The 24105-nt window shown below is 30.6% G+C and overlaps 3 protein-coding genes across 3 annotated transcripts; all 3 read right to left on the bottom strand.

The window, feature by feature from the left end:
• Positions 1-3471: 3471 nt before the first annotated feature.
• Positions 3472-5742, bottom strand: LOC108339813 (uncharacterized). The gene is made up of 5 exons (XM_017577024.2): positions 5502-5742; positions 4850-4989; positions 4511-4783; positions 3895-4005; positions 3472-3788 (listed from the first exon to the last, which is right to left on the bottom strand). The coding sequence occupies exons 2-5, from the start codon at positions 4922-4924 to the stop codon at positions 3747-3749; spliced, it is 501 nt and encodes a 166-aa protein (XP_017432513.1). The 5' UTR covers positions 4925-4989; positions 5502-5742; the 3' UTR covers positions 3472-3746.
• Positions 5743-8991: 3249 nt separating this feature from the next.
• Positions 8992-13336, bottom strand: LOC108339049 (nudix hydrolase 16, mitochondrial). The gene is made up of 4 exons (XM_017576201.2): positions 12960-13336; positions 11358-11466; positions 10432-10515; positions 8992-9476 (listed from the first exon to the last, which is right to left on the bottom strand). Exons 1-4 carry the CDS (start codon positions 13028-13030, stop codon positions 9222-9224), a joined length of 519 nt encoding a protein of 172 aa, XP_017431690.1. The 5' UTR covers positions 13031-13336; the 3' UTR covers positions 8992-9221.
• A 7875-nt stretch (positions 13337-21211) lies between these two features.
• Positions 21212-23381, bottom strand: LOC108338917 (trihelix transcription factor ENAP2). The gene is made up of 2 exons (XM_017575987.2): positions 22582-23381; positions 21212-21846 (listed from the first exon to the last, which is right to left on the bottom strand). The coding sequence occupies exons 1-2, from the start codon at positions 23188-23190 to the stop codon at positions 21454-21456; spliced, it is 1002 nt and encodes a 333-aa protein (XP_017431476.1). The 5' UTR covers positions 23191-23381; the 3' UTR covers positions 21212-21453.
• Between the last annotated feature and the right edge of the window lie 724 nt (positions 23382-24105).

The raw sequence follows: 24105 nt of genomic DNA, 5'->3' as shown, positions 1-24105 counted from the left end.
AAATAATTTATTATCAAAAAATTATTAAAAAAAGTTATTAAAATGTATTGTCTTCTAGGAACCACTTCAAAAAACCACTTAAGCGTTCCGCTCATCACAATGTGCCCTACAAAATTGGAGAATGCATCTAACCAAATACTGCGATAAAAAAATGAAATAAACTTATCTACAAAATAACATAATTACTAATTTATGCTGTAAGACCAACACATTTTAAGATAAATATTAAAATAAATATATCAACAGTCTCAAATGAAATGTAAAATTCATTAAGCATTACCGCTATCTCATAAATAAGAAACAAACAAACAAATATTTGCTAACCTAATAATAACAATTGGTGTATTTACATATGCGGAACAAATTTGTCTATATATTATCAAAGTTGACAAATAAAAAAAATATTACGAAATAAGTTCTAAGAACTCATGATGACTTGAGAGATATTATTGGTCATGGGTTACTTATAAGAAAAATTGTAGTTTGACCCAACTTTTCTCTTACTTCCATTTAATTATGTTTTTTTATTAATAAAATATTATATTTAATAAATAAAAATAAACATAAATGAAATTTTACAATAAAATAATAATATGAATGTGAAATGGTAGTATAATAATCCATGAAATCGAGCAGAATCACGAATCCTAACTTATTCTTGCAGTGAACACGCGTAGGATTTCAAACTGTGAAGATGAGGATCCTCTAAACTTTGGCTTCAACCTAACAGAGTCAATATTATAAGCAATTTCAACACGTTAATCCAAAAAATGTTGTAACTAACAAACATATGATTGTGTCTGTCTCTAGGGGTTTTGTCTTGTTCAAAATACTTTTCATGGTGGAACAAAGTTTAAATCAGATTACCAAAATGAAAGTTGGGGTGGGAAATAAAGAGAAATAAGGAGACACCTCCTTTTCATATTTTCTTTGAGCATATTTTTTAAAATTTAAGCGGGTATATATATAGAGAAGAGATATAAAAGAAATTGACATTACCTTTCCTTATTTTTAATTCTTTCTGTTTTTGAAAATTATAAAATTTTATTTTTTTTATCATCATTTTATAAATCCTTATAAGACGTATAAAATAAATGTAAATGTATGTGATTTTATCATTAATATATATATATATATATATATATATATATATATATATATATATATATTAAATATTATTATGTACAGTGTAACTGACCGGTTTATCATTGATTAGATCAACGTTTCTAGAAAAACATTAGGTAAAAGGATTGTTTCTAATCTCAATTTTATGCAAACCAGACTACTACACAATAGATCAATCAATCATACATCTATTATGCATTCATATTATAAATCCGACATATTTACAAGTAAAACACTGTTTGGTCGTGATTAGAATAATGATAATTAAAAGCTTATTTTGAAATCTATAAATAAAAAGATAAGTAATTGTATTTATGGTAAATTCAAGATTTTCTTGTGATAACCGATCATACATATATATATATATATATATATATATATATATAAAGGGGTTTGTTAACGCGTGTACGCCTGTTTTTCAATTGGTACATTTTAGCAATGTGTACCAAGTTTTAGTAGACAAAAATATCTTTATATATCATGGATTTTAAGTTTTAAGGTTAAGGATATTTTAATAATTTTCATTCTCAAAACTAAAAAAAAAACCCCAAACCCTTACTCACCTCTTTTATTCTTCTCAACACTTACTCTTTCATCTCTCTCACTCCAACATTTTCTTTGTCATCCCTATTGTTGCTCCAATTGGAAAAAAAAAATCAGAAACACTTGCCGTTAACAATCTTACAAAAAATGATTTTTTAATGAGTTTTCATTTTATAATTTTTGTCTTATCTAATTTTATCCAATTTTCACAAGAAGGAATTGGTAATTGACCTGGAAAAAAAATCAGAAATACTCGTTGTTAAACAATTTCTTACAAACAATGATTTTATAATGAGTTTTTATTTTATAATTTTTATTTTATCTAATTTTCACAAGCATAATGACATCAAAGGAATTAGTAATTGGTCTGGAAAAAAAAATCAGAAACACTGGTTGTTAAACAATTTCTTACAAAAAAAATGATTTTATAATGAATTTTCATTTTATAATTTTTGTCAGTATATAATTTTATCTAATTTTGACAAGCATAATGACATCCAAGGAAATTGTAATTGGCCTGAAGGGCTTTTTTTTAAAGATGATGATTCAAAATATGCAAATGATGATTCAACGTATGTAGATGATGAAATTAGAGAGGTTAGTAAAGATGGTGAAATTGAAGAGATCTTGAATGAACCTTTGCCTGAAGGTGAATATGTCAATGACTCAACTCTTTACAAAGACAAATTGTTTAACGGCAAATGTTTCTGATTTTTTCAATTGGGACGACAGTAAGGATGACAGAAGAAAGGTTGGAGTTAGAGAGATGAAAGAGAAAGGGTTGAGAGAAACGAGAGATGTGAGTAAGGGCTTGGGTTTTTCTTTTTTTTTTTTAGTTTTGAAAATAAAAATTATTAAATACCTTTAACCTTAAAATTTAGAATCCATGATATGTAAGGATATTTTTGTCTACTAAAACCCGATACACATTATTAAAATATACCAACTGAAAAATAGGCTTACACGTATTAACAAACCCTATATATAAAAGGTTAACTTTTATATTATTATTGTAATATCTCTTAATCAATAATATCAAAGTAAATTATTCATCTTGATAATATGACTTAAAAAAATATGATTTTTTGTATCACAAATAAATTAAAAAGAATACAATGTAAAATTTAATAAAAAATTTAATAACACATTTTGGAAATGTTTAAAAAAAATTAAATTGGTATAATCAATCGATACTTTTTTCCAAATATATAAACTTACAAGCATAATCAAATATATAAAAGTTACAAAACAGAAATATAATTCCTAAATATTTATAAAACAAAAATAAAATCTTTAAAAAAATTACCAATACAATTTCTTTAAAATTGTCTTTTATCCTTCATAAATGTCGCTACTACCATTTTAATAATGACAATCTCAAAACATGTTATTACTTGCCAGGTACGTCACAACTGTGGTAAAAACTAACTACAATCTTAAAGAAAAATACACATAATTGAGTACTGTAGAACACGATAATTCTCTTATTACTAAATAGTTTAAGTTTTAAAACTATTGAAATGTGCACGGTGATTTTAAAATTTAGAAACTTTATTCATGTTTTAAATTTAGATACTAGACTTTTTTTTTCGAAAGCTAAAATTAGGTAAATTGTTGCAGGTGGCTTTTATTTTTAATATCCTAGTTATGTGTATATATAATATTAATTTTTTGTTAATTCATTTTTTTTATTTTTAAATGAGACATATTACAAGCTTTTATGTAACTGGGCATTCACACTTTAAAATTGTGTAATATATAAGATACATTTTATAAGAAAAAAGTGATGGGTAGAAGTATTCATCCATGAAACAACCATTTTATGTATAAGCAATGTGCTGGGCAATTATAATATGATATCCTTAGTCGAAGAACCTTCTTCAAAAAGACAGGTTTCCAATAGAATTACCAATAGATCTAGCAACAGAATGCAAAAGCAATTTGAATCTTTGCTGAGAAAAATGCACCCCTCTAGAGAATAAACTAGAGTCCAAATAGATAGGATTTTGCCTTTCAAATTTAAATAGAGTCGTGTTGCAAAAGATCGTAGCTTCCATGATTGAATGCTTTGCTTCATATCATTTATTCCAGAAAGGTCCAAAATATTGAAATGGATATATCTACATACCAAGCATCAAAAGATTAGGGGAAAGTGTGAAAAGAAAAAAGGATGAAACAGGAAGAGAAGGCCTGTGTGGTGAGTCATCATATCATACAAAAACTTACCCTCCAGAATATCTTGCTGTCAATAAGGCCATAAGGAACAGGACCAAATTTTCTAGAATCACGGCTATTAGACTTGTTATCTCCCTCTACCCAAATGCTACCCTTTGGAACCTGTACAGGGAAGGTATACTTTAACAATGGAATCTCCAAAACACATACAGCAATGGAAAATATGGATTAATGACAAAATTCTCTACACCAAAAGCTATCAAATATCTAAATAGAAAAGAAGTTATCAGACATCAAGCCCATTCTTAATGAGAAAAAGCTATCATAGTATTATTGAGAGTAGAGAAATCCATTCTTATTTGACAAAACTGATATGGGTTTGTTTGGCCTGTACAAGGGAGAATAACATATTGCAATCCACGTTCTATAAGTCTCTACTGTCGAGGAGATAAACTAGGATGCAAGCAACTATCTAACAACTAAAAATCAGGGATTTTTGTCAAATCATCAGAAACTAATTCTAACGTTAACAATTAAACAAAAGCAAGATGCTAGTTAGCAGTCATCGCAGAAAAATAAACCTTCAAAATACTAGCAAAACAGAACCCATAATCAAAATGATAAAATAAAAATAAGAATTTAATTTGTAGGAAGAAATTGAGCATACCACAACCGTCTGAGGCTTATCATTGTTCTCGGGATAGGAAATGTGTGTAAAATTATCATCCACCAAGTCATTGGTCTCAGGATTGGAACTGTACGTAATCCTATCACCCTCCAACCCAATCACGCGTTTGGTCAGATAACGCCCAGGTTTTTGAGGGTCGCAAAAGACTATAATATCTTCACGATCAACTTTACCAAATCGGGTTGAGATCTTTTCAGTCAAGAAGATACTTGCTGTCGAATCGATTGTAGGAAGCATGCTAGGACCAAAGGTCTGCAGCATTAGAAATGGTTACTTACAAAAATAGAATTTAAGACGATAGACACAAATCAGGCTTACCCCAAGAGGGTCGATCACATAGGTCTTGACAACATGTATATAACACAAGCTCTTAAAAATAGTCCCCAATGTCATCACTGCACTTTTAATCTTCAGGTACAGAACCCAAATATTGTCACCCTTTGTGGAAAGCAAGAGCTCTGTTCACCATTAGTAAACCAAATAGTTGTCAGATGTGAGTGAAGGGGAAAACCTGAAAGCATGGTGTTGAAGTGGCCAGAAGCAATAAGCTCAGCAAAGATGGGTACAAACAGAAAAATATATTCTTAGCCCTTTTCGGTAACTTGGATCAGTAATGCCGTGTGGTTGTTGGCTTCTACTTTATAGTATCTAACTCTAACTTTTAGATCACGATAAATAACCACTTTTACCACTAAAAAAATATGTTGCCTTTCTTTCACTATCCAAATAAATTCAAAATTTCATAATTCAAAGGGATTTAAAGAGTTTGTTGGAATGATATTTCGGAATGCTACAGTTAACGATTCAAAAATTAACCCGAATGATTCACAATCTACATTGTAACAAAGTATTCTTAGTTGAAAGACTTCTTGAGGAGAAACAACAGAACAATAGCACTATCCTCTTTCAATCCCATCAAGCATAAAATATGAATTAAATTAATCACGCAACAAAATGGGAAAGGAGTGACCTGGTATGGGAGTGGCAAGGGTTGGGTTTCAACTTGAGAGCATGAAAGCAGCGACCTGATCGGGGAAATTGAATGCGCAGTTGTCGGAACAACCAGGTTAGGGTTTCAATTTGGGGAGAATCGGAAATGAAAAGAAGCTGCTGGAACCACAATGCTCCATTGCTGCAATTGGAGATGCAAAAGGGGAAGAAGAATAAGAGAGAAAAGGGCTCTTAAATTGCAAGACCTAATCTAAAATAAATTGTGCTGGAAGGCTCAGCTCAATTTTTTTAAATCATAATTTATAGGATTAATTGCTCTTTTGTTCTTCTAATTTATTAGATTTGTTCAATTTTCTAAGTTTAATTTAGTTTCTTAATTTTTTAAAAAGATTCGATTTGATCTCTGCTATTCATCTAACTGGTTTACACTAATATTTTTAAAAGGAAAAAAAAAATATATATATATATATAGTACTTAAAAAATTAATTAATATTTAAGAAATGACTTTAATTTTGGAAGTAAATATTTATATAAAAGTTATAATACATGTGTTTTAAAAATTAATATTATTTTACTGTTAGGATGTGTCCAATAAAAACTTATTTTAGATTAGATAATAAAAAATTAATTTACAAATTAAAAATCTCTATTTTAAGAAAATACTTATGTTTTTACAAGTTTTTCATTTCAATTTAAACAGTCAATTTATTTTTTTCTAAATTTATTTTTATTGTGTCATATGCAAAAAAAAAAGTATAATCTTGAAGATTCCTTGAGATCATATAAGAGACTCTTTATAAAAAAAATTACATTAAGTTTCAAATCCAGGTAAAATATTCATGTATGTCCTTCTTCTAAAGTCATAAAGAAAAAACATTTTGCGTTAATTATGCTTTTTCTTTTCTAAACAGTCACGTTCTTTCGTCAAATTTTGTTTTATTTTTGTCATTTTTCTTTAAAAATCATGGATTTTGGTTTTTATGTGACAAACGATATGTCTTGTCTATGTTTAAAATACATGTACTGTATCACGTGCCAATAAGATAGCTTTCTCAGAAATATTACAGGTATTAGGATAATTTGATAAACTGTATAAAGAATTCAAATAACTCGGTAATCTAGATAGCTTGGTAAGATTTTATCCAAGCTATTTAAACTATCTATGAAACTATATGATTCTCAATCCAATTTATCAAACTATTTAAATTTCATACTAAATTCTCTATACACCTTATCTATAACTCCATATTTCAAAAAGTTTTACGAATTATTATAAAATTTAAACAGTTCAAAACTTTATAATATAACAGAAACATATTTTTCAAAAGCTTAACATATAAACGTGCATAATTAAATTAAATCATAATAATTCGAAAAACGTACATAATAAATGATGTTGGAAGAGTGTGCTCAATTTTTTTAAATCATAATCTATAGGATTAATTGGTCATTTGTTCTTATAGTTTATTAGATTGGTTCGTCTCTTTATTATTTTCTAAATTTAATTTAGGTTTTTAATTTCTTATGAAGATTCGATTGATCTCGAGACTAAACGCTATTTAGACAGTGTTTATCTAGCTGGTTTACACTAGTATTCTTAAAAAGAATTAAAAATATTATATATATATATATATATAAGTACTTAAAAAATTAATTAATATTTAAGAAATGACTTTAATTTTAGACGTAAATATTTATATAAAAGTTATAATACATGTTTTTTTTAATTATTATTTTACTTTTATGATTGTGTCCAATAAAAACTTATTTTAGATTAGATAACAAAGATTTCATTCACAAATTAAAAATTTCTATTTTAAGAAAATACTTACCCTTTTACAAGTTTTTCATTTCGATTTAAACACACAATTTTTTTTTCTAAATTTATTTTTATTGAGTCATATTCAAATAGTCATATCTTCCATGCAAAAAAAAATTATCAAATTAGAGAACGTGACACACTGTTTGTTTGTTACTGAACTATCTTATTAACTTGGAGACACTCCATACGTTTCTTAAATGGTGGCACACCGTTTACTATATCAAAAAATAATAATAATAAAAGACTAATAAAATTAGTTATAGAAGACTAAATTCATTACCTTCTAAGTAGAGAGACTTAAATAGAACAAAGTTTGAAGGAGGGTAGAAAATTAAAAACTTGTAATAATTTAAGGATAAACACATAAATAACACAAACATGTTTACATCCAAATACTATATAACTCAAAAATTTATTTCTCTTTGCTACAAAAGAAAATGTTTCTTATGATCAATTTCTCAAGTTTGAGTGAATATTTGCTACTAATGTGATTTTACATTTAATCTTAATTACATTTTACTTTAAATTTATTTAAAAAATTCAAAAAGACCCATAACTTTTATTTGATGTAATTAAGTTCTTTAATTTTTAAAAATTATCTAATTAGGTATTTTTTACCTTGAATTGTCCTTAAGTTATATCCAAACATATCGCATATCAACTCATAATATTTTTAAATTTTTAGAAAAAATATATATTTTTTTATATTTTTATTTCAAAAAAAATTGTTATTATCATGTCACAAGTTCGTATAATGACATTGTTTTATGTATTAGATATCAATTGATAATATTCAATTTATTTTTTATATTTCTAATTTTGACTCAATTTAAATCTGTATTTATAATTTTGAGTCAATTTAGTTTTTTTTATAAAATAAACTATATTATCATTGTTCAAAATAATCTAAATTAATAATTAAGCTTAATTATAAATATATATATATATATATATTAAAATAATCTTTTAGAATTTATACATCAAATATATTAAAACTAATGTTTTATACACTTTTAATTTTAATAAAAAATTACTATTTTAAACTTATTATATATTAAGTTAAAATATGTAAATGCATTTGTCACTTTAAATTTATAATAAGCTATCAAAGAAAAATTCATTTTTTAAATTATTTAAAATATTAAAATATAAAAATTACAAGTTTATTTTACATTTAAATTTTAATATTTAAAATATTTATAAGTTTAAAATAGAGATTTTTTTATTAAAACAAAAAAAATTAAACAAATACCAACTTCAAACTTTTTAATTAAAATACAAACCAAACAAGTAATTAAACCTTAAATTATTGTTACCAATGAGTGTAATAAATCACAATCGCAATGCTCATTACTTATCCTGACAGCAATATAGTAACATATCCTTTTTTAAATAAATTCCTTTCTAAATGTCTTCTAAGAAAAATGTTAATAAACACTCGTACAGATCTCTAAAAATTGATGGTTTCTAGTAAAATAATTAGAAAATGTATTGAGAGAAGTGTTGCTAGCATTCATCGTGATTCTAATCTAGTAGATTTTAGATGCATCACTAAATAGAGGATGAAACTAACTAAGATGTTATATGAATTTCCTGAGAATGGTGCTTGAAAAAAAGTGCATAAACCTAGAGATTATATTCGTTGTTAACAATATTAGGGAAGAAAGGATGTGGAGGCTAACCATATGAGCAAAGGTAAAAGAATCAAATCAAGGCGAACAAGCATCTCAAGTATCAACTAAAATCCAATTTTATGAATCTCTGAAATAAAAGAATCAGAGATCAATCCACATACCCGAAATTATAGCTATGCGATTCTGATTTAGAGTTATCTGTCCTAAAGTAATGATACCCCAAGAGAAAATGTTATTATCACAATGATGCAATCCATCAAATGCCGTATAAGCGAATTCATCTCATCCTGTCGTTTCATTCAACTTATCCTCGTGCCATTTACAGAAGCCTTCCAGGGCATCCCTCATCCATGCATGGCGGAGGGTTTCAAGTGCCTCCGATACATCTAGCCAACTCCGATTTCTGGTGCTTTGCTCAGGCCAAAACTCCAGTTCCTCCTTCACAAACAAGGCAAACATTGCTGCTCTACATAAACCTTCTGGACTAAACTCATCTTGATGGGTCTTACTCCTAAACTCATAATATCCAAGAAAATCCTGACATTCAAATAAACATCGGCATCAACAATCGCTTTGCAACATACATCCAAATGACAATATCACAAGCCACTGTATAAATATTAATCAGCATTGTTTGCCGTTAAAATATTAAAACCAATTACGAATATCAGGGGCCAATAATAAGATAATTACGGGATCAGCAGCACACCAAAACAAAAATATATGAAACCAAAACCATGTAATATCACCTACTTCAGCTAAATTCTAAGCCATACATAAATTAAATGCTAATACGATAAGAACCCTGGGAGAAACACCACAAAAGCTAACTAATGTAGTGGAGAGCCCAAGGCCCCGACCAGGGTGAGGCACTCAAGTCCCCAACCTTGCAATTAAATCCTACACCCACCACATTGACCCTTTCACTAGTCCTGGGTGAACACAACAACGCCAATATCACTACCCAAACCACTTTGATACACGGAGGACAACTCTAAAAGCAATTGATAGGAACCTTGGGAGAACCACACCACAAAACTTGGCTATCGTAATTGGAGAGCCCAGGGCCTTATAAACCTCACATCATCCCATACTTCCAAAGTGGACTCAAGTCCATACATTGCAATTGATCTAAACATATTTTAGAGTCATTCATCCAAATTTAAATGATAGTTTGGCCTCATCCGTTCTCACTCAGATGCAAAAGTCCAAACATACTATACTTAGAGAAAACCTTCATTGATATTAACAGCAGTGACCAAGACTCCGACTCATAGCAACATAATCATCAGAAAATGATATGATTTACACACAAGCTTCCTAGACTCCCACCATAAACAACAAGAAGGCCTTATCAAACTATGTGATCCTAGATGCCCACTATTAAACCATTAAAGCATACAGATGAAGCTGTCTTTTTAAGATATTGTATAAGCCCAGTAACTGTACAGAAGCTCAAAAATATATATTCAACAGTAGATAAGTTTTTCACCATTAGGTCTCCTCGAACTCCTGCTTCTTCTACAGCTTCCCTTGCAGCTGCCTCCTCAACAGTTTCGTCATTCTCCCAACCTCCCTTTTAATGGAAAAAGGATATCATAATAATCAGAAACTAGATGTCCATGAAGTGTTCTTTCAGAAAGCAATGCATTAATGATCTCAACCAGATTATGTTACACAACAATTCAAAACTAAGTAGCGTCAATCATTTTAAACAGACGGCTAAGTTGCAGTCAATTTATTGAGAAACAGTTAAATATATATTTATCATATATTGCAATTTAGAAGAAGTTGTCTCACCAACATGTTCAGAATATATAAGAATTTTTCAATAGGTCTAATTTACACAGGGGACTGAAAAATAGCCGTCGTATCTTCAATAAATGGTACCTAACTTTTTATATTACTTAGATCCAGAGAAATATAGAGAAACAATTTCTCATACAATATTGAGAATGGAATCCTTGTGATTTTACCATCTCGTCCAAAACAGATAAAAATTTATTTAAATTATTTTATTCAACAATGAACAATGTGCATAAAAATTGGAACAGAACCTGACCCACTGAGATAAAAAATGTCCCCATTAAACGTATGTATTAGAATATAGCTTCTATGGAATCTGAACTGTAATTGGACTATATATAATCTGCATAACAATCATACATATAATAACATTAAATTCAAATCTCTAATTCAAATTATGGCTTTTTAATACACATGTCGATATTTTCTATACACAAATCTTTTCAGAGGAAAGCTCCTAGAGTAAATGTAAGCCAAAAGATAATGCATTTTGTCAAAACTTTGTAACCTTAACTTAAAGAATCCCCAAAATCCTTAATCTCCTACGATCAGTCAATTCCAAAAGAGATTAGTAGCAGACACTACCTAATCGACCTGATCAAAACAATATACCTTTGGAAACAAAAGCCCAGGTCCACTTGGTGAATTAATCATAAGCACTTGAACAATCTTCTCGGAACCGGAGTCACCATTAGAACTTTTATATCTAAATGGAACACACCTGCAACCCAATGAGCATCTTCAATATATATATTTTATAACACATGTACATTGAATAAAAAACAAAGCAATTCCTAGTCCAAAATCGTCCGTTGCTGTAACCAAAGCTGCTCAATTAAAAGGCTAATTATTAGTCAACAGATATCTTCAACATTTTTCCCACATTAAGCTTACGAAGACCAAATTCATATTGTTACTACTACATTATCAGATTGCATTAAAAAATTTAAATTATTTTACAGTGAGTTATTTGGATTAGTCAACCTGATAGCCTGCATGATACCAAACAAGAAGCAATCTTGAAACCCAGAACATTCATGTGAAAGAGACAAGATTAAAAATTTCAATCAAACAGAAAAATGATTTTATGTCAGCCGAAACTAAAAAAATACTAAATTGCTAAGGAAAATATAAACATTCAATGTCAACAAAAAATTAACGTCATTACATCCTATCAAATTTCCAGGATTCCATGCATCTCTAATGTGCAAAATTCAGTATGCATGAGATTCATGATTTATCATTATCGCCATATTCAACTTAACTTTTGCAAGCAATCACCAAAAAATGCACAAAATAAACCATTATGAAAACCAAAGTTTAATTGTATCAAATTCAGAAAGTTAAAAAGTATCTCAAAAGTCAAGCTACAATTACCAAACAATTTTGGCGTACTACGACAGGCCCATGAAGTCAAAGCACGAAAATAAAGCTTGTTCATTTTTTTAAATTAGTTCAGTATCCCCTGTTGCAAAACTAGACTTCTGTCTTTAAATCCACGTGCTTCATAACCAATCCCTTCAAAATCAATGTATTTTGCTACAAAAACACGCCAATCCAGACCAAAACGGAATAAAAAGACCCATGATTCAATCTATTAAAAGATCTTCCATATTCCCATTAGTTTAACACTATTACAGAAAACACCGTCATTACAATAAATTATTTCTTTTTATACTAAAACCCACTTTCTTTCTACTATTCTCACATGAATGATCAATAAAAAAACAGGTTTTAAAAACGGTCAAAAGGTTTTCGAAAAACAATTGTAGCCAAAGTGTGCAATTTGCTGCAATATGAAAAAACTTCACATAACTGCGATCGTAATTTAAGTGATCAAGATCAACTCACCATACAATGTTACTTAAGTATAAATATACACAAATAAAACCACGTTATGCCCAAAAAATGGCGCAATAACCACATGCATGAATATCAACATCAATAAAGACAAATAATTATAAAAATCTATCCAAAAGAAAAAGTAAACATAAACAAAAACAGTGTTAACAAAAACAAATTAACATCAGAGCATCACGATCATCCGGTCACCATCGCAATTTCTCAAACAAAACAAAAAAAAAACATAATAATCTTTTTGCGCGTCCGTTCGAAAACGACATTTATTTTTTATTTTTTCATCAACAATTTTTTCAACGAAACGAAACAAGAAGACGATGCAAAGGGGAAGAACACGAAACGGCGTCGTTTTACCCAGCAACAAGCCGATAACCGTTCTCGTAGCGCTGCTGATGCCGCCCCGTACGCGCCACCAATTCAGACATAATAGCGATCCCCCCAATCAATTACCGAACAATTCCTTCGCCATTGCAATGAGAACGCACCGTTCCTTCTCTGATCGCGCCCGCACCAGATCACGATCTATTCGCCAAGCATCGTTCGTGCCTCTTATTGTTCTTCTAATCTTAGGGTTTGGTTTTCGGAGGGAGAGAGAGAGAAAGAGAGAGTGAAAAACGCATCCGAAAAAGAAAGTGAAAACGGAAATGAAAACTAAAAGCAAATGAATTGATACAAATGAAGAAAACGGAAACGAAACGAAACGAAAAGCGCTTCGAACGGATCAATACAGAGGGTCAAAGTCACGTGGAGCGTGGTCAACATGTGGGGCCTATTTTTGTAGCCAGTGTCAGCGTATCCCTGCTGCGGGGACCATTTGTATTCTCAATAAAATAACGACACGTGGACATTTATGGTTTGATAAAGCAGATGGGCTGAACATGATTGGGTGAGTGTTGCGGTGGGGTGTAGTCCGCGAGGCATCAGATTGGGATGAAGTTGAAGAAGTCAGCGGATGGAGAAGGATGTTTGTTTTTGGCATTAGTGTGAGAGGATTTTGTAGGGTCGTCTTTTTTGTCCTTTTATTTTTTTTAAATTAAAAAAGAAAAAAAATGAAAATCTTGGTGGAACCATGGAATAATATGTATCGGATTTTTGAACAAAATGATACTTTTATTTTAATTAAAATAATTGACAATTGAGTTTGTATAGTACAAATTGCGACGGTCAAATAAGATTTTTTTTAATCATATAGTTAGAAGCATTTATAAAAGATATCACCATAATTTCAATCATATAACACTTGATGAATAAATACAAGATATTATTTATTATAGTGTGAAGAATAAGTGAAAAATGTTTTTATTTCCGAAACGAATATCATAATATGAAAAACTGACCATAACAAAATAAAATATTTTTATGCTTAAAATGTTAGTTTATTTATATATTAGATTTTCTTAGTTTTTTTTAAAAAAATTAGAGATTGTAAAATGGTCAGTTTGGACTCTTTTGCCGGATAGACTCGTAAACTGGACTATCATTTTTTTTTTAAATTTTAACTTTATTTTTAAAATTTGTTTATATAACTTATAAATTAATATTTAAAACATATTTAATTATATAAATATTTTTAATTAAATAAATTAAAATAATTATTATATTTTCATGTTAAATTATTTCATTATAACTCATAATAATAATTTAATCGGTAATGATTTAAATTATAATAATACTATATATTTATATATTTACAAAAATATACTAAACAATTTCTGTTAAATAAAAGTCAAATTAGCTTATTAATGTTGGAGTAACCACCACTCTAGTAATGGATGTAGAGTAATGGATGTAGAGGATAGTTTTGAAATTGAATAAAGGTACACTCTAAATACTAATTACTAATACTTTGTTCACTTCACGATATTTGAAGGACATGATTTAGGAGAGAATGATTGAATGAACTTGAGGGTAAATTTTTTGTTGTTTGTTTCAGTGAATTTGGAGATAATTGAGGATGAATTTAGAGATAAAGTTTATGAGAATTAGTGTAGTATTTGATTGATGTGATAGATAAAAAAATTGTGACTAATCCATAGATAATTGAAGATTACCAAAATATCCCTAGTTATTAAAGTAATATAAAATGATAATTGTTAATGTTATATTTAATTGTAAAAATATTTATAAAGTGAAAAAAATAAAAAATAATTATTAAAATGTATAAAATGGTAAAAATTAATTAACAAAACCAGCTAGATAATCTAAATATGGTCTCATATATTTGGTTGAAAAAAAATGTTTTATTCAACTTTAAAATAATTTGTTTTCAGAACAAAGTTAGAAAAAAAAATTGTCAAAAAATAAGACAACAACATGGAACTATTTTTGACATTTTTATTTATCCATGTATACAAGAAACAAACTATTCCATTAAATGCTCCATTACACACAAATGCTCCACCACCACTTTCATAAGTTGCGTTGTCACATATCCAAATACCAAAGTCATTTTCACAAAGTCCTTCACGCATAGATGCACCTCCACTACCTGCATTATGTACCTCCACCACCTTCGTTGCACTATCCGAATCACCTCTTCCACCACACCTCCAAACAACGAGCTTCATCTTCACAAATACCTACTCCACCAAAGCTTCACCACCTTCAGAACCATGTTCACGTTTATGTTCCCTTCCCTTACACCTGCAAAACACCAAACTAGTTAGACATGACTGCCAACTTAAGCAATCATTAACCATCGTAAGCTGGTCACCAAGAACAAAGTGTATGACAACAGCTGGAATCGGTTAATGGCTAAGCAGGATTGAATACATGAATAGCGGAATCGGATACATGAAAAGTGGAATCGGATACAAGACTTAGAATCAAATACATTAGCCATGGAATCGATTCCAGACAAATTGGAATCGGTTACGCGCATTGTGCAAGTCTTTTGCTGCAATATGTTGGTTTGCAACTTCGAGCTTCTTCAACCCCTCCACGGTGCTCCTTCAACCTCCTTCACGGTGGTTCTTCAACATCGATGTCCCTGGCTTCTTCAAACGTCCTTCATCGTTGACTTCCATCACCTCACCAAGGTCTCATAGTGTACTGCTTCTTGCAATGGGTACTCCATTTTCATCTCCAACCTCAAGAATTTCACTATGTTTCCCTTCAAATCTCTGCATATAAGAGGGTGATGAAAAAAGTTTGCATCCTGCAAATCTCTGCAATTCATTGCTTTCAAATCATCAAAAACGAACAACAATTTCATTTAGAATTCGCGCTTGCAATTCTGCATGAATAGTAGAATCTGTTCAAACGAACTTTACCTAAATGTTTTACTTTTCTTACATGGAGAAAAAGAGTCTATTGTATAAGAAAGGATATTATTTATTTTATTAAGAGATTTATAAGAAAGTGATATTTTTGTGAGGTAGATTTTGTGAAAATCTATAAAATGGAATATTAAAGTGTTTAGGTATTTTAAAATAATAAAATTGAATATTTTATTGTTGAAATAATTCAATAATATAAATAATATGTTTTGTTATCTAAAATTTCTCTAAAATTTATTCTTTTAGTTTTCTCTCTCTTTTCATTAAGAATGGTACGTCTTGAAGCATTTATTTGACTATTAAGAGGTATCTAAGAGATCACGATAATGAACTCTTCATTTTCAATCAATAAGTCTTTTATATAGAGTAATCAGTTTCTACTCACTTTTCTTTGGTTTTCGATTTAAGACACATGCAAAAGGGAATCTCATGCATGTGTCATTCAACCTCTCTTAGTCCTAAAGACCTACCCTGATCATGATTCTATGGTTTAAAGGTACTTTTAGAGTTCTTTAAGTTGAGGCAGGGGTAGTGTACTTCGTAGAGTCATTGTAGCTTTCCAAACAAATAAGTGAAACTAATTAGTACTTTAGATGTTGTAAATAAAGTGATTAATGTATATGTGTTTGAAATGTGCTGAAAATTTGAAAGTTAGCATGATGAATATGTCTTTGGGTATTCATACGTGTCAAAATGGTTACTTTATGAAATCTGATGCATATGTCATTTGTACCTGTGGTTTGGAATTTGTTGAAGTGTTTGAAAGGGGTTATTCCGGAGTTTGTTTGGGTAGAAAATTGTAGTGGCAATGAGAATAAAAAATAAGATAAATGGTAAGTTGATCTTAGTTAAAAAGAAGGTTTGATAGGTGAAAAGTTTTAAAAGTGGATAATTAGTAGAAACTGAGTTTTTGAGTATGTTTTATAATCATTTGAAACTTGTTGAGGCCTTGAGTTAAAAAAATTTGATGTAGAATTGTTTAGTAGTTGATAGGTTGAGTTTTATATGGTTTTTTGTTTATTTTTAGAGGTTTTAACTAGTGAAATTCTAAAATAGAGGGTCTGTGATGAAAGTGAAGGTTTGAGGTCTATTTTTGGGTCAGTTAAGACTCATTTAGATCCCTAGTTTGCCAAGTTTTGTGTTAGAAGTTGTGGAATTGAGTATAGGTACCTTTGAATTGTTGAGTTGGTTTAGTACACCTATTTTCTGATCTAATGAGTAATGTGATACTCTATTTTCATATATAAACATGTTTTTGTATCAATCCTAGTGATAAAGAACCCATATTAGACATTTGGATAGGTCCAAGGTACACCAAGACTTGAAAAATAGGTTGTTGTTTTCTAGTATAGTGTTGAGGGGTCATTAATGACGCTTAGCGCTACCAAACCCAAAAGCTCATGGACTCCAAGACACTCAGCGCTCTCTTTGGGCGCTGAGCGATGCAAAACCTAAGAGCAATTGCTCTCGCTGGCACTAAGCCCCAGAGTAGTTGTGCTGAGCACAATTTTTTTTAGTACCGCTAGGGTTGAGCGTCAAGTTAGTTACCATTTTTCAATAGCATTAGGGCTAAGCGTCAGGGTAGTTACGTTGAGCGCCCTGTTAATGAGTTAGGTTCTTTTAATTCTTTTCTTTTGTTTTCTCGTGGATGAATGCTATATTAATACTATAATGCTTGTTTGTTATAATATATGGAATGTTATGCAGGTTTATGCATGATGTTATATATGTATCAAGGTATGGTTAAGTAAGGGTTTCTAAGGTGACACTGTTTTTTCTCATTTTTTACTTTGTTTTTTTTTTTTTACCACCAGGCCCAGACACTTCATTTCAACAAAAGAAAACCATTGAATCTGAAGTTTCATTCTCACCATTTTGTCACCGAATTTTCGTATTTGATTTTGTACTTGCCCTTATGTCTATGTGCTCGTAAAGCGTTTGATTAAATGCCTCAATCAATGTCGTGTTTTCTGAAGTTTACAAGTGATAAATATTGCTACTTTCACTGGCTCTTCAATGAGGATCTTGCAATTCCGGCATTTTCAGAATGCTCAGTTGATGAACTCGTTCCATTTTCTTCCAACACTGTAGGGGTCCCTATTGTATCACATTTAGCAGGGTTAACAAAGGAATCCGCTACATGCAGAAGCAAGGGAATGCGGACCTCTAAGCTTTAATGCTCTGGAAACTTGCCAATTTGGTGGATTGATTTGGCATTGAACTTGTTGAAGACAGCAATTCTTCTGATATAGTTGAACTTAGGTTTTCTCGTTATGAGTAAATTAGTGGCTTGCTTTCTTGAGTTTTATGTGAGAATTTTTCTTGTTCATGTCAGTTTATTTATTTATTTTTTTATATTTGAAACAGTACAATATTTTCTGGTAGTTTGCAATTTTCTAGTGTGTTTCGCTTTCAATTGCTCTTTTTTTTTTATGTTCTGTGGAAAGCTGATTGCTGACTGTGGATTTTTGACATAGATGAGCACCTATAGAGTCTTGTGAATTGTCATGTCTTTTGATTAATACTGCTTCACAGCCAAAATCGTTGGCAGTTGTTGGTTTACACTGTATACTACCTGGCTTATTAACATTAATAGATTATTGTGATGTAACTTATATTCGTTGGTTGGCTCTTGCTAAAAATGATGCTAATTTTAGATCTTGATCTATACTATTATGACACTTTATATTTCATCAGAATCTATATTTGACACCTATTTGTACTTTTTTTGTAAGTTTTAATTGCCATTCTGAAACTTTTGTAGCTCCCCAACGAATCACAAGGAGACACACATAAAAACAATAGCTGCATTACCTGGTGAATGGTATGGCACTCATCATAACAACGATGTGATTAAGATCCCATCAGGACATTGTTGGGTTGAGGGAGACAACTCAGCCTCTAGCATTGATTCAAAGTCATTTGGACCGGTAAGTTGCTATTATCACTGAGTTTCTGGCATGATAGTACTGTTATGATGTGCAAAATGAAGCAAGAAAAATAAGTCTCGTGTAAAGGGTCAATGCTTGAAATGAGAGAATACAGAATTGAGAGGACTTCTGAATCGTACTTAGTTTAATATTACATTGAGAAAAACCTTAAGATTTCTGTTAACAGATGAGCAGAAGAAATTATGGTTTATAATAATTACGGGGTAAGGCCTGACTAGTTGGCTTCTTTTGCTAGAAAAAGAATGAAGATTTATTATGTATCAATTGCTATTGTGTTCACTTATTTCAAAGCATAGTAGAGCCGATGAGTCTTTCTGATTAATTCAGGGTCATTAAATTAGATTAGATCACGTTACATTGCTTAATGTTTTCAATAAAAATGCTATTTACTATAGTTTCACCACCAGATCAAGTTAATAGTTTACATTCCACTGTCTCAGCTTGCCTAGTAACTGTGTCTTTTGGTGCACCTAGGCAAACCTTGACACTAAACCAGTATAGCGGTCAAATTACCAAAGTCTTTGTAGTTAGGAAGTTACAATGTTGACAGAAAATATTTTCTAGTTGGCTGTTGAGGACTTTGTTTATCCTGTAACGTGGATTATGGTTAATGATTTTTCTTATAATTTTGGTGTGACCTAATGAATTTGCAGATTCCTTTGGCCCTAATTCGGGGAAGGGTTACCCATGTTGTGTGGCCTCCTCAAAGAATAGGAAGTGTCAAGAGTACTCCACAACAAAGATTATCTTCTGTATTGGAATAAGGCTATTTTCGTTTTTCTATAATCGGATCCCACCTCTATTGTTTAGTGTCCTCAAATAATAGGTCTGAAAAAACTACTCAGAAGAATCTGACGTGGTTCCCTTGGATGGGACAATGATTACTTAAGCAAGGTACAAATTAGATGAATAATCTCTGAAGTGTTCTTCTAAGCAGAAAAAGGTGAAACACTTATCATTATGGACAATAGTCCAACTGTGATTTCCGCACTCATTTGAGATATGCAGAACTGCTGGTAGATATGTTAGTTATTTTTATTACGAAATCATAACAAGTTTTGGTTTGGAAAAGTCAGTTTTAATTATTTAAAAAAATGGGTTATATGTTCTAAACCCGGTTGTGAATACCATTATTAAATAAAGATGGTAAAGTTTTTTTTAAAACACTTTTGGTTTTAATTATAATGATTTATTCTTTTTTTAAATAGCTTTTGGTGATAGTTTAAAATATATTGTCTTACCTTTATTTAATTAAAGCAATTGTATTACTTAATGAAATATATTATTGTATGATCTTCTTATCTGAGAATATTCTATCAAGAGTAATTCTATAATTGTGTAATTCTTAGTTTTACAAAACTTATATAATTTTTATATGTGTAAAAAAAATTAAGTAAGTTTTAAGTTGCTCAAAGATGATATTTAAGTGAACTTTATTTAGTACTAAAAATTTTTATATTGTCTCATTGTTTTATTTACTTGTTCTTATGAGTCAAGGAAGGGATATGATTACTATAAATAGATATTTTGGTTAATCTAATAGAACAAATAATTTTATTTTTTTTATTAAAAATATATTAGATATTAAAATTGACTAAATTTGATTGAGTTTGTTCTAGTTGAAAGTCAATAGAATTCGACCATACTTTGGGCAAAACAGAAACAACAACAAAATTTAGTCCACATATACCTAGTCTCCAAGTGCACCCCAAATCTATGTATCAAAATCAACAATTAATTGAATAGCACACAAAGAAACATAAAAATTTTTGTTTCCTCCTCATTATTGTTATAAAATGGTTGAATACAGAGCACAACCCAGTGCAGATTGCATGACATAAATCACATATTAATTAATCTATATGCCACTATGAAGGAGCCACCAACATTCCGATGTCGATGTCGCAACTTCCCCGAGCACATTCTGAGTGTCCACCGTGAACTCAACTTGGAACGGGAGAACTCCGTGAGCAGCGCCGAAAGGTTTAGGCCGAACCCATGGGGTGTGTGGGAAGAGGCAGCACCGCCGCCAACAACGTCAGAGGAGGAAGTGAGGGCGTTGCCGTTACTGCAGTGATTTCCACCATCGTAGTGGCAGCATTTCCACCGCCCATTACAGGTTGAGAAGAACATATATCATTATCCATTAATTCTATCACAGTTTTCTTCAAAAACAAATTTCACAGATGTTAATTCGAAGAGAGGAACTGATTTCAATTAAAATTTCCCTAATTTCTTAATTAAAATATGAAAATATGAATTTACAGATCAATCATCTAGTTACAATATAACTATGTGCCGTCGTTAAAAATAACAACATTAACCTACCACGTACTGAGACATCATAAGAAACCTATTTGAAACATTAAAGCAAAACTAAATTATAAAATGATAGAATTCAATTTTTATTGGAAACAATTCAAATTTTTTTTACTCAATATAATACAGTTAATTGATAATAGTGTGAGAGACATTCGGAATCGTAATCCCCCAATATGCATTCTGGAAAAACATTCCCCACCAATTTGAGAATATTTTTTCCCTCTAAACTATTTCATAACATTATTATTCGTTATGTTTATGTGCAGTTACAAGAAAAAACATGATTTATTTAAGATCTTAATTCCTTCCAATTCTTAGAGAAGAATCAAGAGGTTTGTTGTTGACAGTAGCAAAGATCCTAGCAATCTCTAACTGTGTGTTGGCAATTATTTCAGTTCTCTTGAGATCCATTTCCCCTCTCTTGGCCTCAGCTTCAACTCTCATTCTCTCTATCTCCTTCATTGTCTCCATTCTTCCTTCTTCTGACCTTATCATAGCTTCTGCTAACCATCTTAAGCTTTCTCCTATCTCCATATACTCTTTCCTTCTTCTCCCTCTTCTCTTCTCATCATTCACCTTCTTCTTCCTCTTTTCCTTCTTATTGCTGTATACTGCAGGAGTGCTGCTATCTGTCTCCAATGGATTCTTCCTACATACTTCTTCACAACACTTTTCTCCTAACACATCTTCCTGTTAATCATCAATTTGTATCTATACATCATTATATATCTATCATAATAATGTCCATTTTATAATCTTTTATACTGTTTGATAAAAATCATTGTGTATAATAAAGTTATCAATTTATTTAATAAACAAGTCACATTAATGCCAAAACATCAATCTAATTAAATCAGTCATAATCCCTCGCAAACAAGAAGTATACTATTTATAACTTCTATTAATTGAGAGCATAAGGAGTTTTATTAATTTCTATTTTCTATTAGATATTTGGTATTTTCACTAAATATTTTATGTTGTTTTTCCGTCGTGTTTTTAAAATACATTTATGAATATGGTTTAAAATATATTAAAAATCTTTTTTATACATCAACATCAATATATTATAAAAGCTTAGATAAATAATAAAAAAACTCAATCGAGAATCTAGAATCAGAATTTTACAGTCAATATCAATATTTCTTAATAAAATTTCTCTTCCATAAATATTTCTGCAAAATTAAAAAATAATCTCTTATCAAAATAAACTAAAAGCATAGGAATTTAAAGAAATTATAAGAAAAACATCAATTATATATATATATATTTTTGTCTTGGTTCATGAGAAATTTATCCAAATAAAATTAAACAAACCACAAGCTAATTTTTTGTCTTTTTTTTTTCTCTATTACGTATGATCACAATCTTATTCACCATGTTCAATCCCTTAAAATAAAACAAAAGAAAACTGCGTTGAAAATTTACCTTGACAAGCTTATCATCAACCCCATTGGATCCATTCGAGTTCTGCACAACTGCAAGTGGCTCTGACGGCGGCGACTGTTGCGGCGGTTCTGCCGACGAGGGTGGCACCGCGAGCGGCGGGGGTGGTGGCGAGGAGAGGAGAGGGCCAGTTCCCCTGAGAAGAAGATCGAGGCGCGAATAGAGAGGCCAGGAGGAGGGATGTTCTGCAGTTGCCGACTCTGATCTGTACCTCTTCTTCATGGACTCCACCTTGTTCTTGCACTGTGTGGAGGTTTTGGGTGACTTGGTGCAGTTGGCACGTGCTGACACGTGTCGAGCCACGTCCTCCCAGTCATGGCCCTTGAGTTTGGCTCTGTTTCTGAGCACCCATTTGGCTTCATAGGCTTCAAGAAGGGTTGACACTGCTCCTTCACTCCATTCATCTCTCTTCACTCTGTCACCACTTCCAAAACCCTTTGATCTAAAACCACTCTCTTCCTTGATTGGGAGAGTGTTAGAAGGGTGGTTGTTGTGGTCTAGGTTAAGGTTTTGGTTTTTGTTTTGTTCCAGGTTGTGGTTGGTTGTTTCTTCTTTCTCCTCCTCCATCATCCCTTGCTGTTTCACTCCCATCTCCTAAAAGTCTACAACTTTTTATTTTTATTTTTATCCCACAACATCATCACCACCCTATTTGCCAATGGGTAAGGGAAACCACTAGCATTCGAATCTAAGGATCAACATATAGTGTTACCATATAGGAAGGTTATAAATTAGTCATATAAATTATAGAGTGGCTGGTTTTGAATGATCATCAGAAATTGTACAAAAATATGATATTAAAAAAAACTATCCTAATTCATTAAGAATGTAATGTTGGGTTGGAATGAAGTCATGTTTGTGAGTTTTAAGAAATTAGATTTATGGGTATTTGAAATCTTGAATGGGATAGAACAAAAATTTAAATATGTTTTTAATTCTAAATTTTGACTTAAAATTAATATTTGATTTTAGGTCAATATATAAAAAAAGTAATAATATTGAATTAAGAAAATCATATTTATTTATTTTTAAAGTTTATAAATTTACAATTGAAATTTTTTTAATTTTACTTCAAAGTTTAAAAATTAAAAATATAAATAAATATAGTTGATGCAATTGCAAATATTGAGAGTTGAAAGATAGTGGGAGGATTAGTGGGAGAATAGGCAAAGGAAAAAAAAGGGTACACTTTTGTCAAAAGAGTTAATGATGTTAACTTGTTAACCTTTATTTATTTTTTTTGTTTGGGGTTTTTTTTGTTTTCTTACTTTGTGGGTGAAGTTAGTGGGAAATGTAGGGTTTTTATTGCTTGGGTTGAGTTGTTTGGCTGTTAGCGTTGACATGAAGCCAACCAAAGACATGAGAGATGGTAGGAAGAGTGGTGGTGGTGGTGGGTCATTCACGTGCCTCTGTCACCCTTTCTCTCTCTACAATCCTGTTCACCCAATTCTTATATAACTCTTTTACTTATATAAATATACTCCTTTTTTTACTACAAAAATATTT

This window comes from Vigna angularis, chromosome 5 (genome assembly GCF_016808095.1).
Source record: "Vigna angularis cultivar LongXiaoDou No.4 chromosome 5, ASM1680809v1, whole genome shotgun sequence".
NCBI lineage: Eukaryota > Viridiplantae > Streptophyta > Magnoliopsida > Fabales > Fabaceae > Vigna > Vigna angularis.
This window is presented reverse-complemented; position numbering and strand designations above follow the sequence as displayed.

Coding starts and splice junctions, on each gene's coding strand:
- LOC108339813 (XM_017577024.2), bottom strand. CDS start 4,924: ATGACATTGGGGACTATTTTTAAGAGCTTGTGTTATATACATGTTGTC. Junction 4,784..4,849: donor ATGTGATCGACCCTCTTGGG/GTAAGCCTGATT, acceptor CTAATGCTGCAG/ACCTTTGGTCCTAGCATGCT. Junction 4,006..4,510: donor ATAAGCCTCAGACGGTTGTG/GTATGCTCAATT, acceptor TTCCCTGTACAG/GTTCCAAAGGGTAGCATTTG.
- LOC108339049 (XM_017576201.2), bottom strand. CDS start 13,030: ATGTCTGAATTGGTGGCGCGTACGGGGCGGCATCAGCAGCGCTACGAG. Junction 10,516..11,357: donor CTGGGCTTTTGTTTCCAAAG/GTATATTGTTTT, acceptor TTCCATTAAAAG/GGAGGTTGGGAGAATGACGA. Junction 9,477..10,431: donor GAGTTCGAGGAGACCTAATG/GTGAAAAACTTA, acceptor TTTGAATGTCAG/GATTTTCTTGGATATTATGA.
- LOC108338917 (XM_017575987.2), bottom strand. CDS start 23,190: ATGGGAGTGAAACAGCAAGGGATGATGGAGGAGGAGAAAGAAGAAACA. Junction 21,847..22,581: donor TTGATGATAAGCTTGTCAAG/GTAAATTTTCAA, acceptor GATGATTAACAG/GAAGATGTGTTAGGAGAAAA.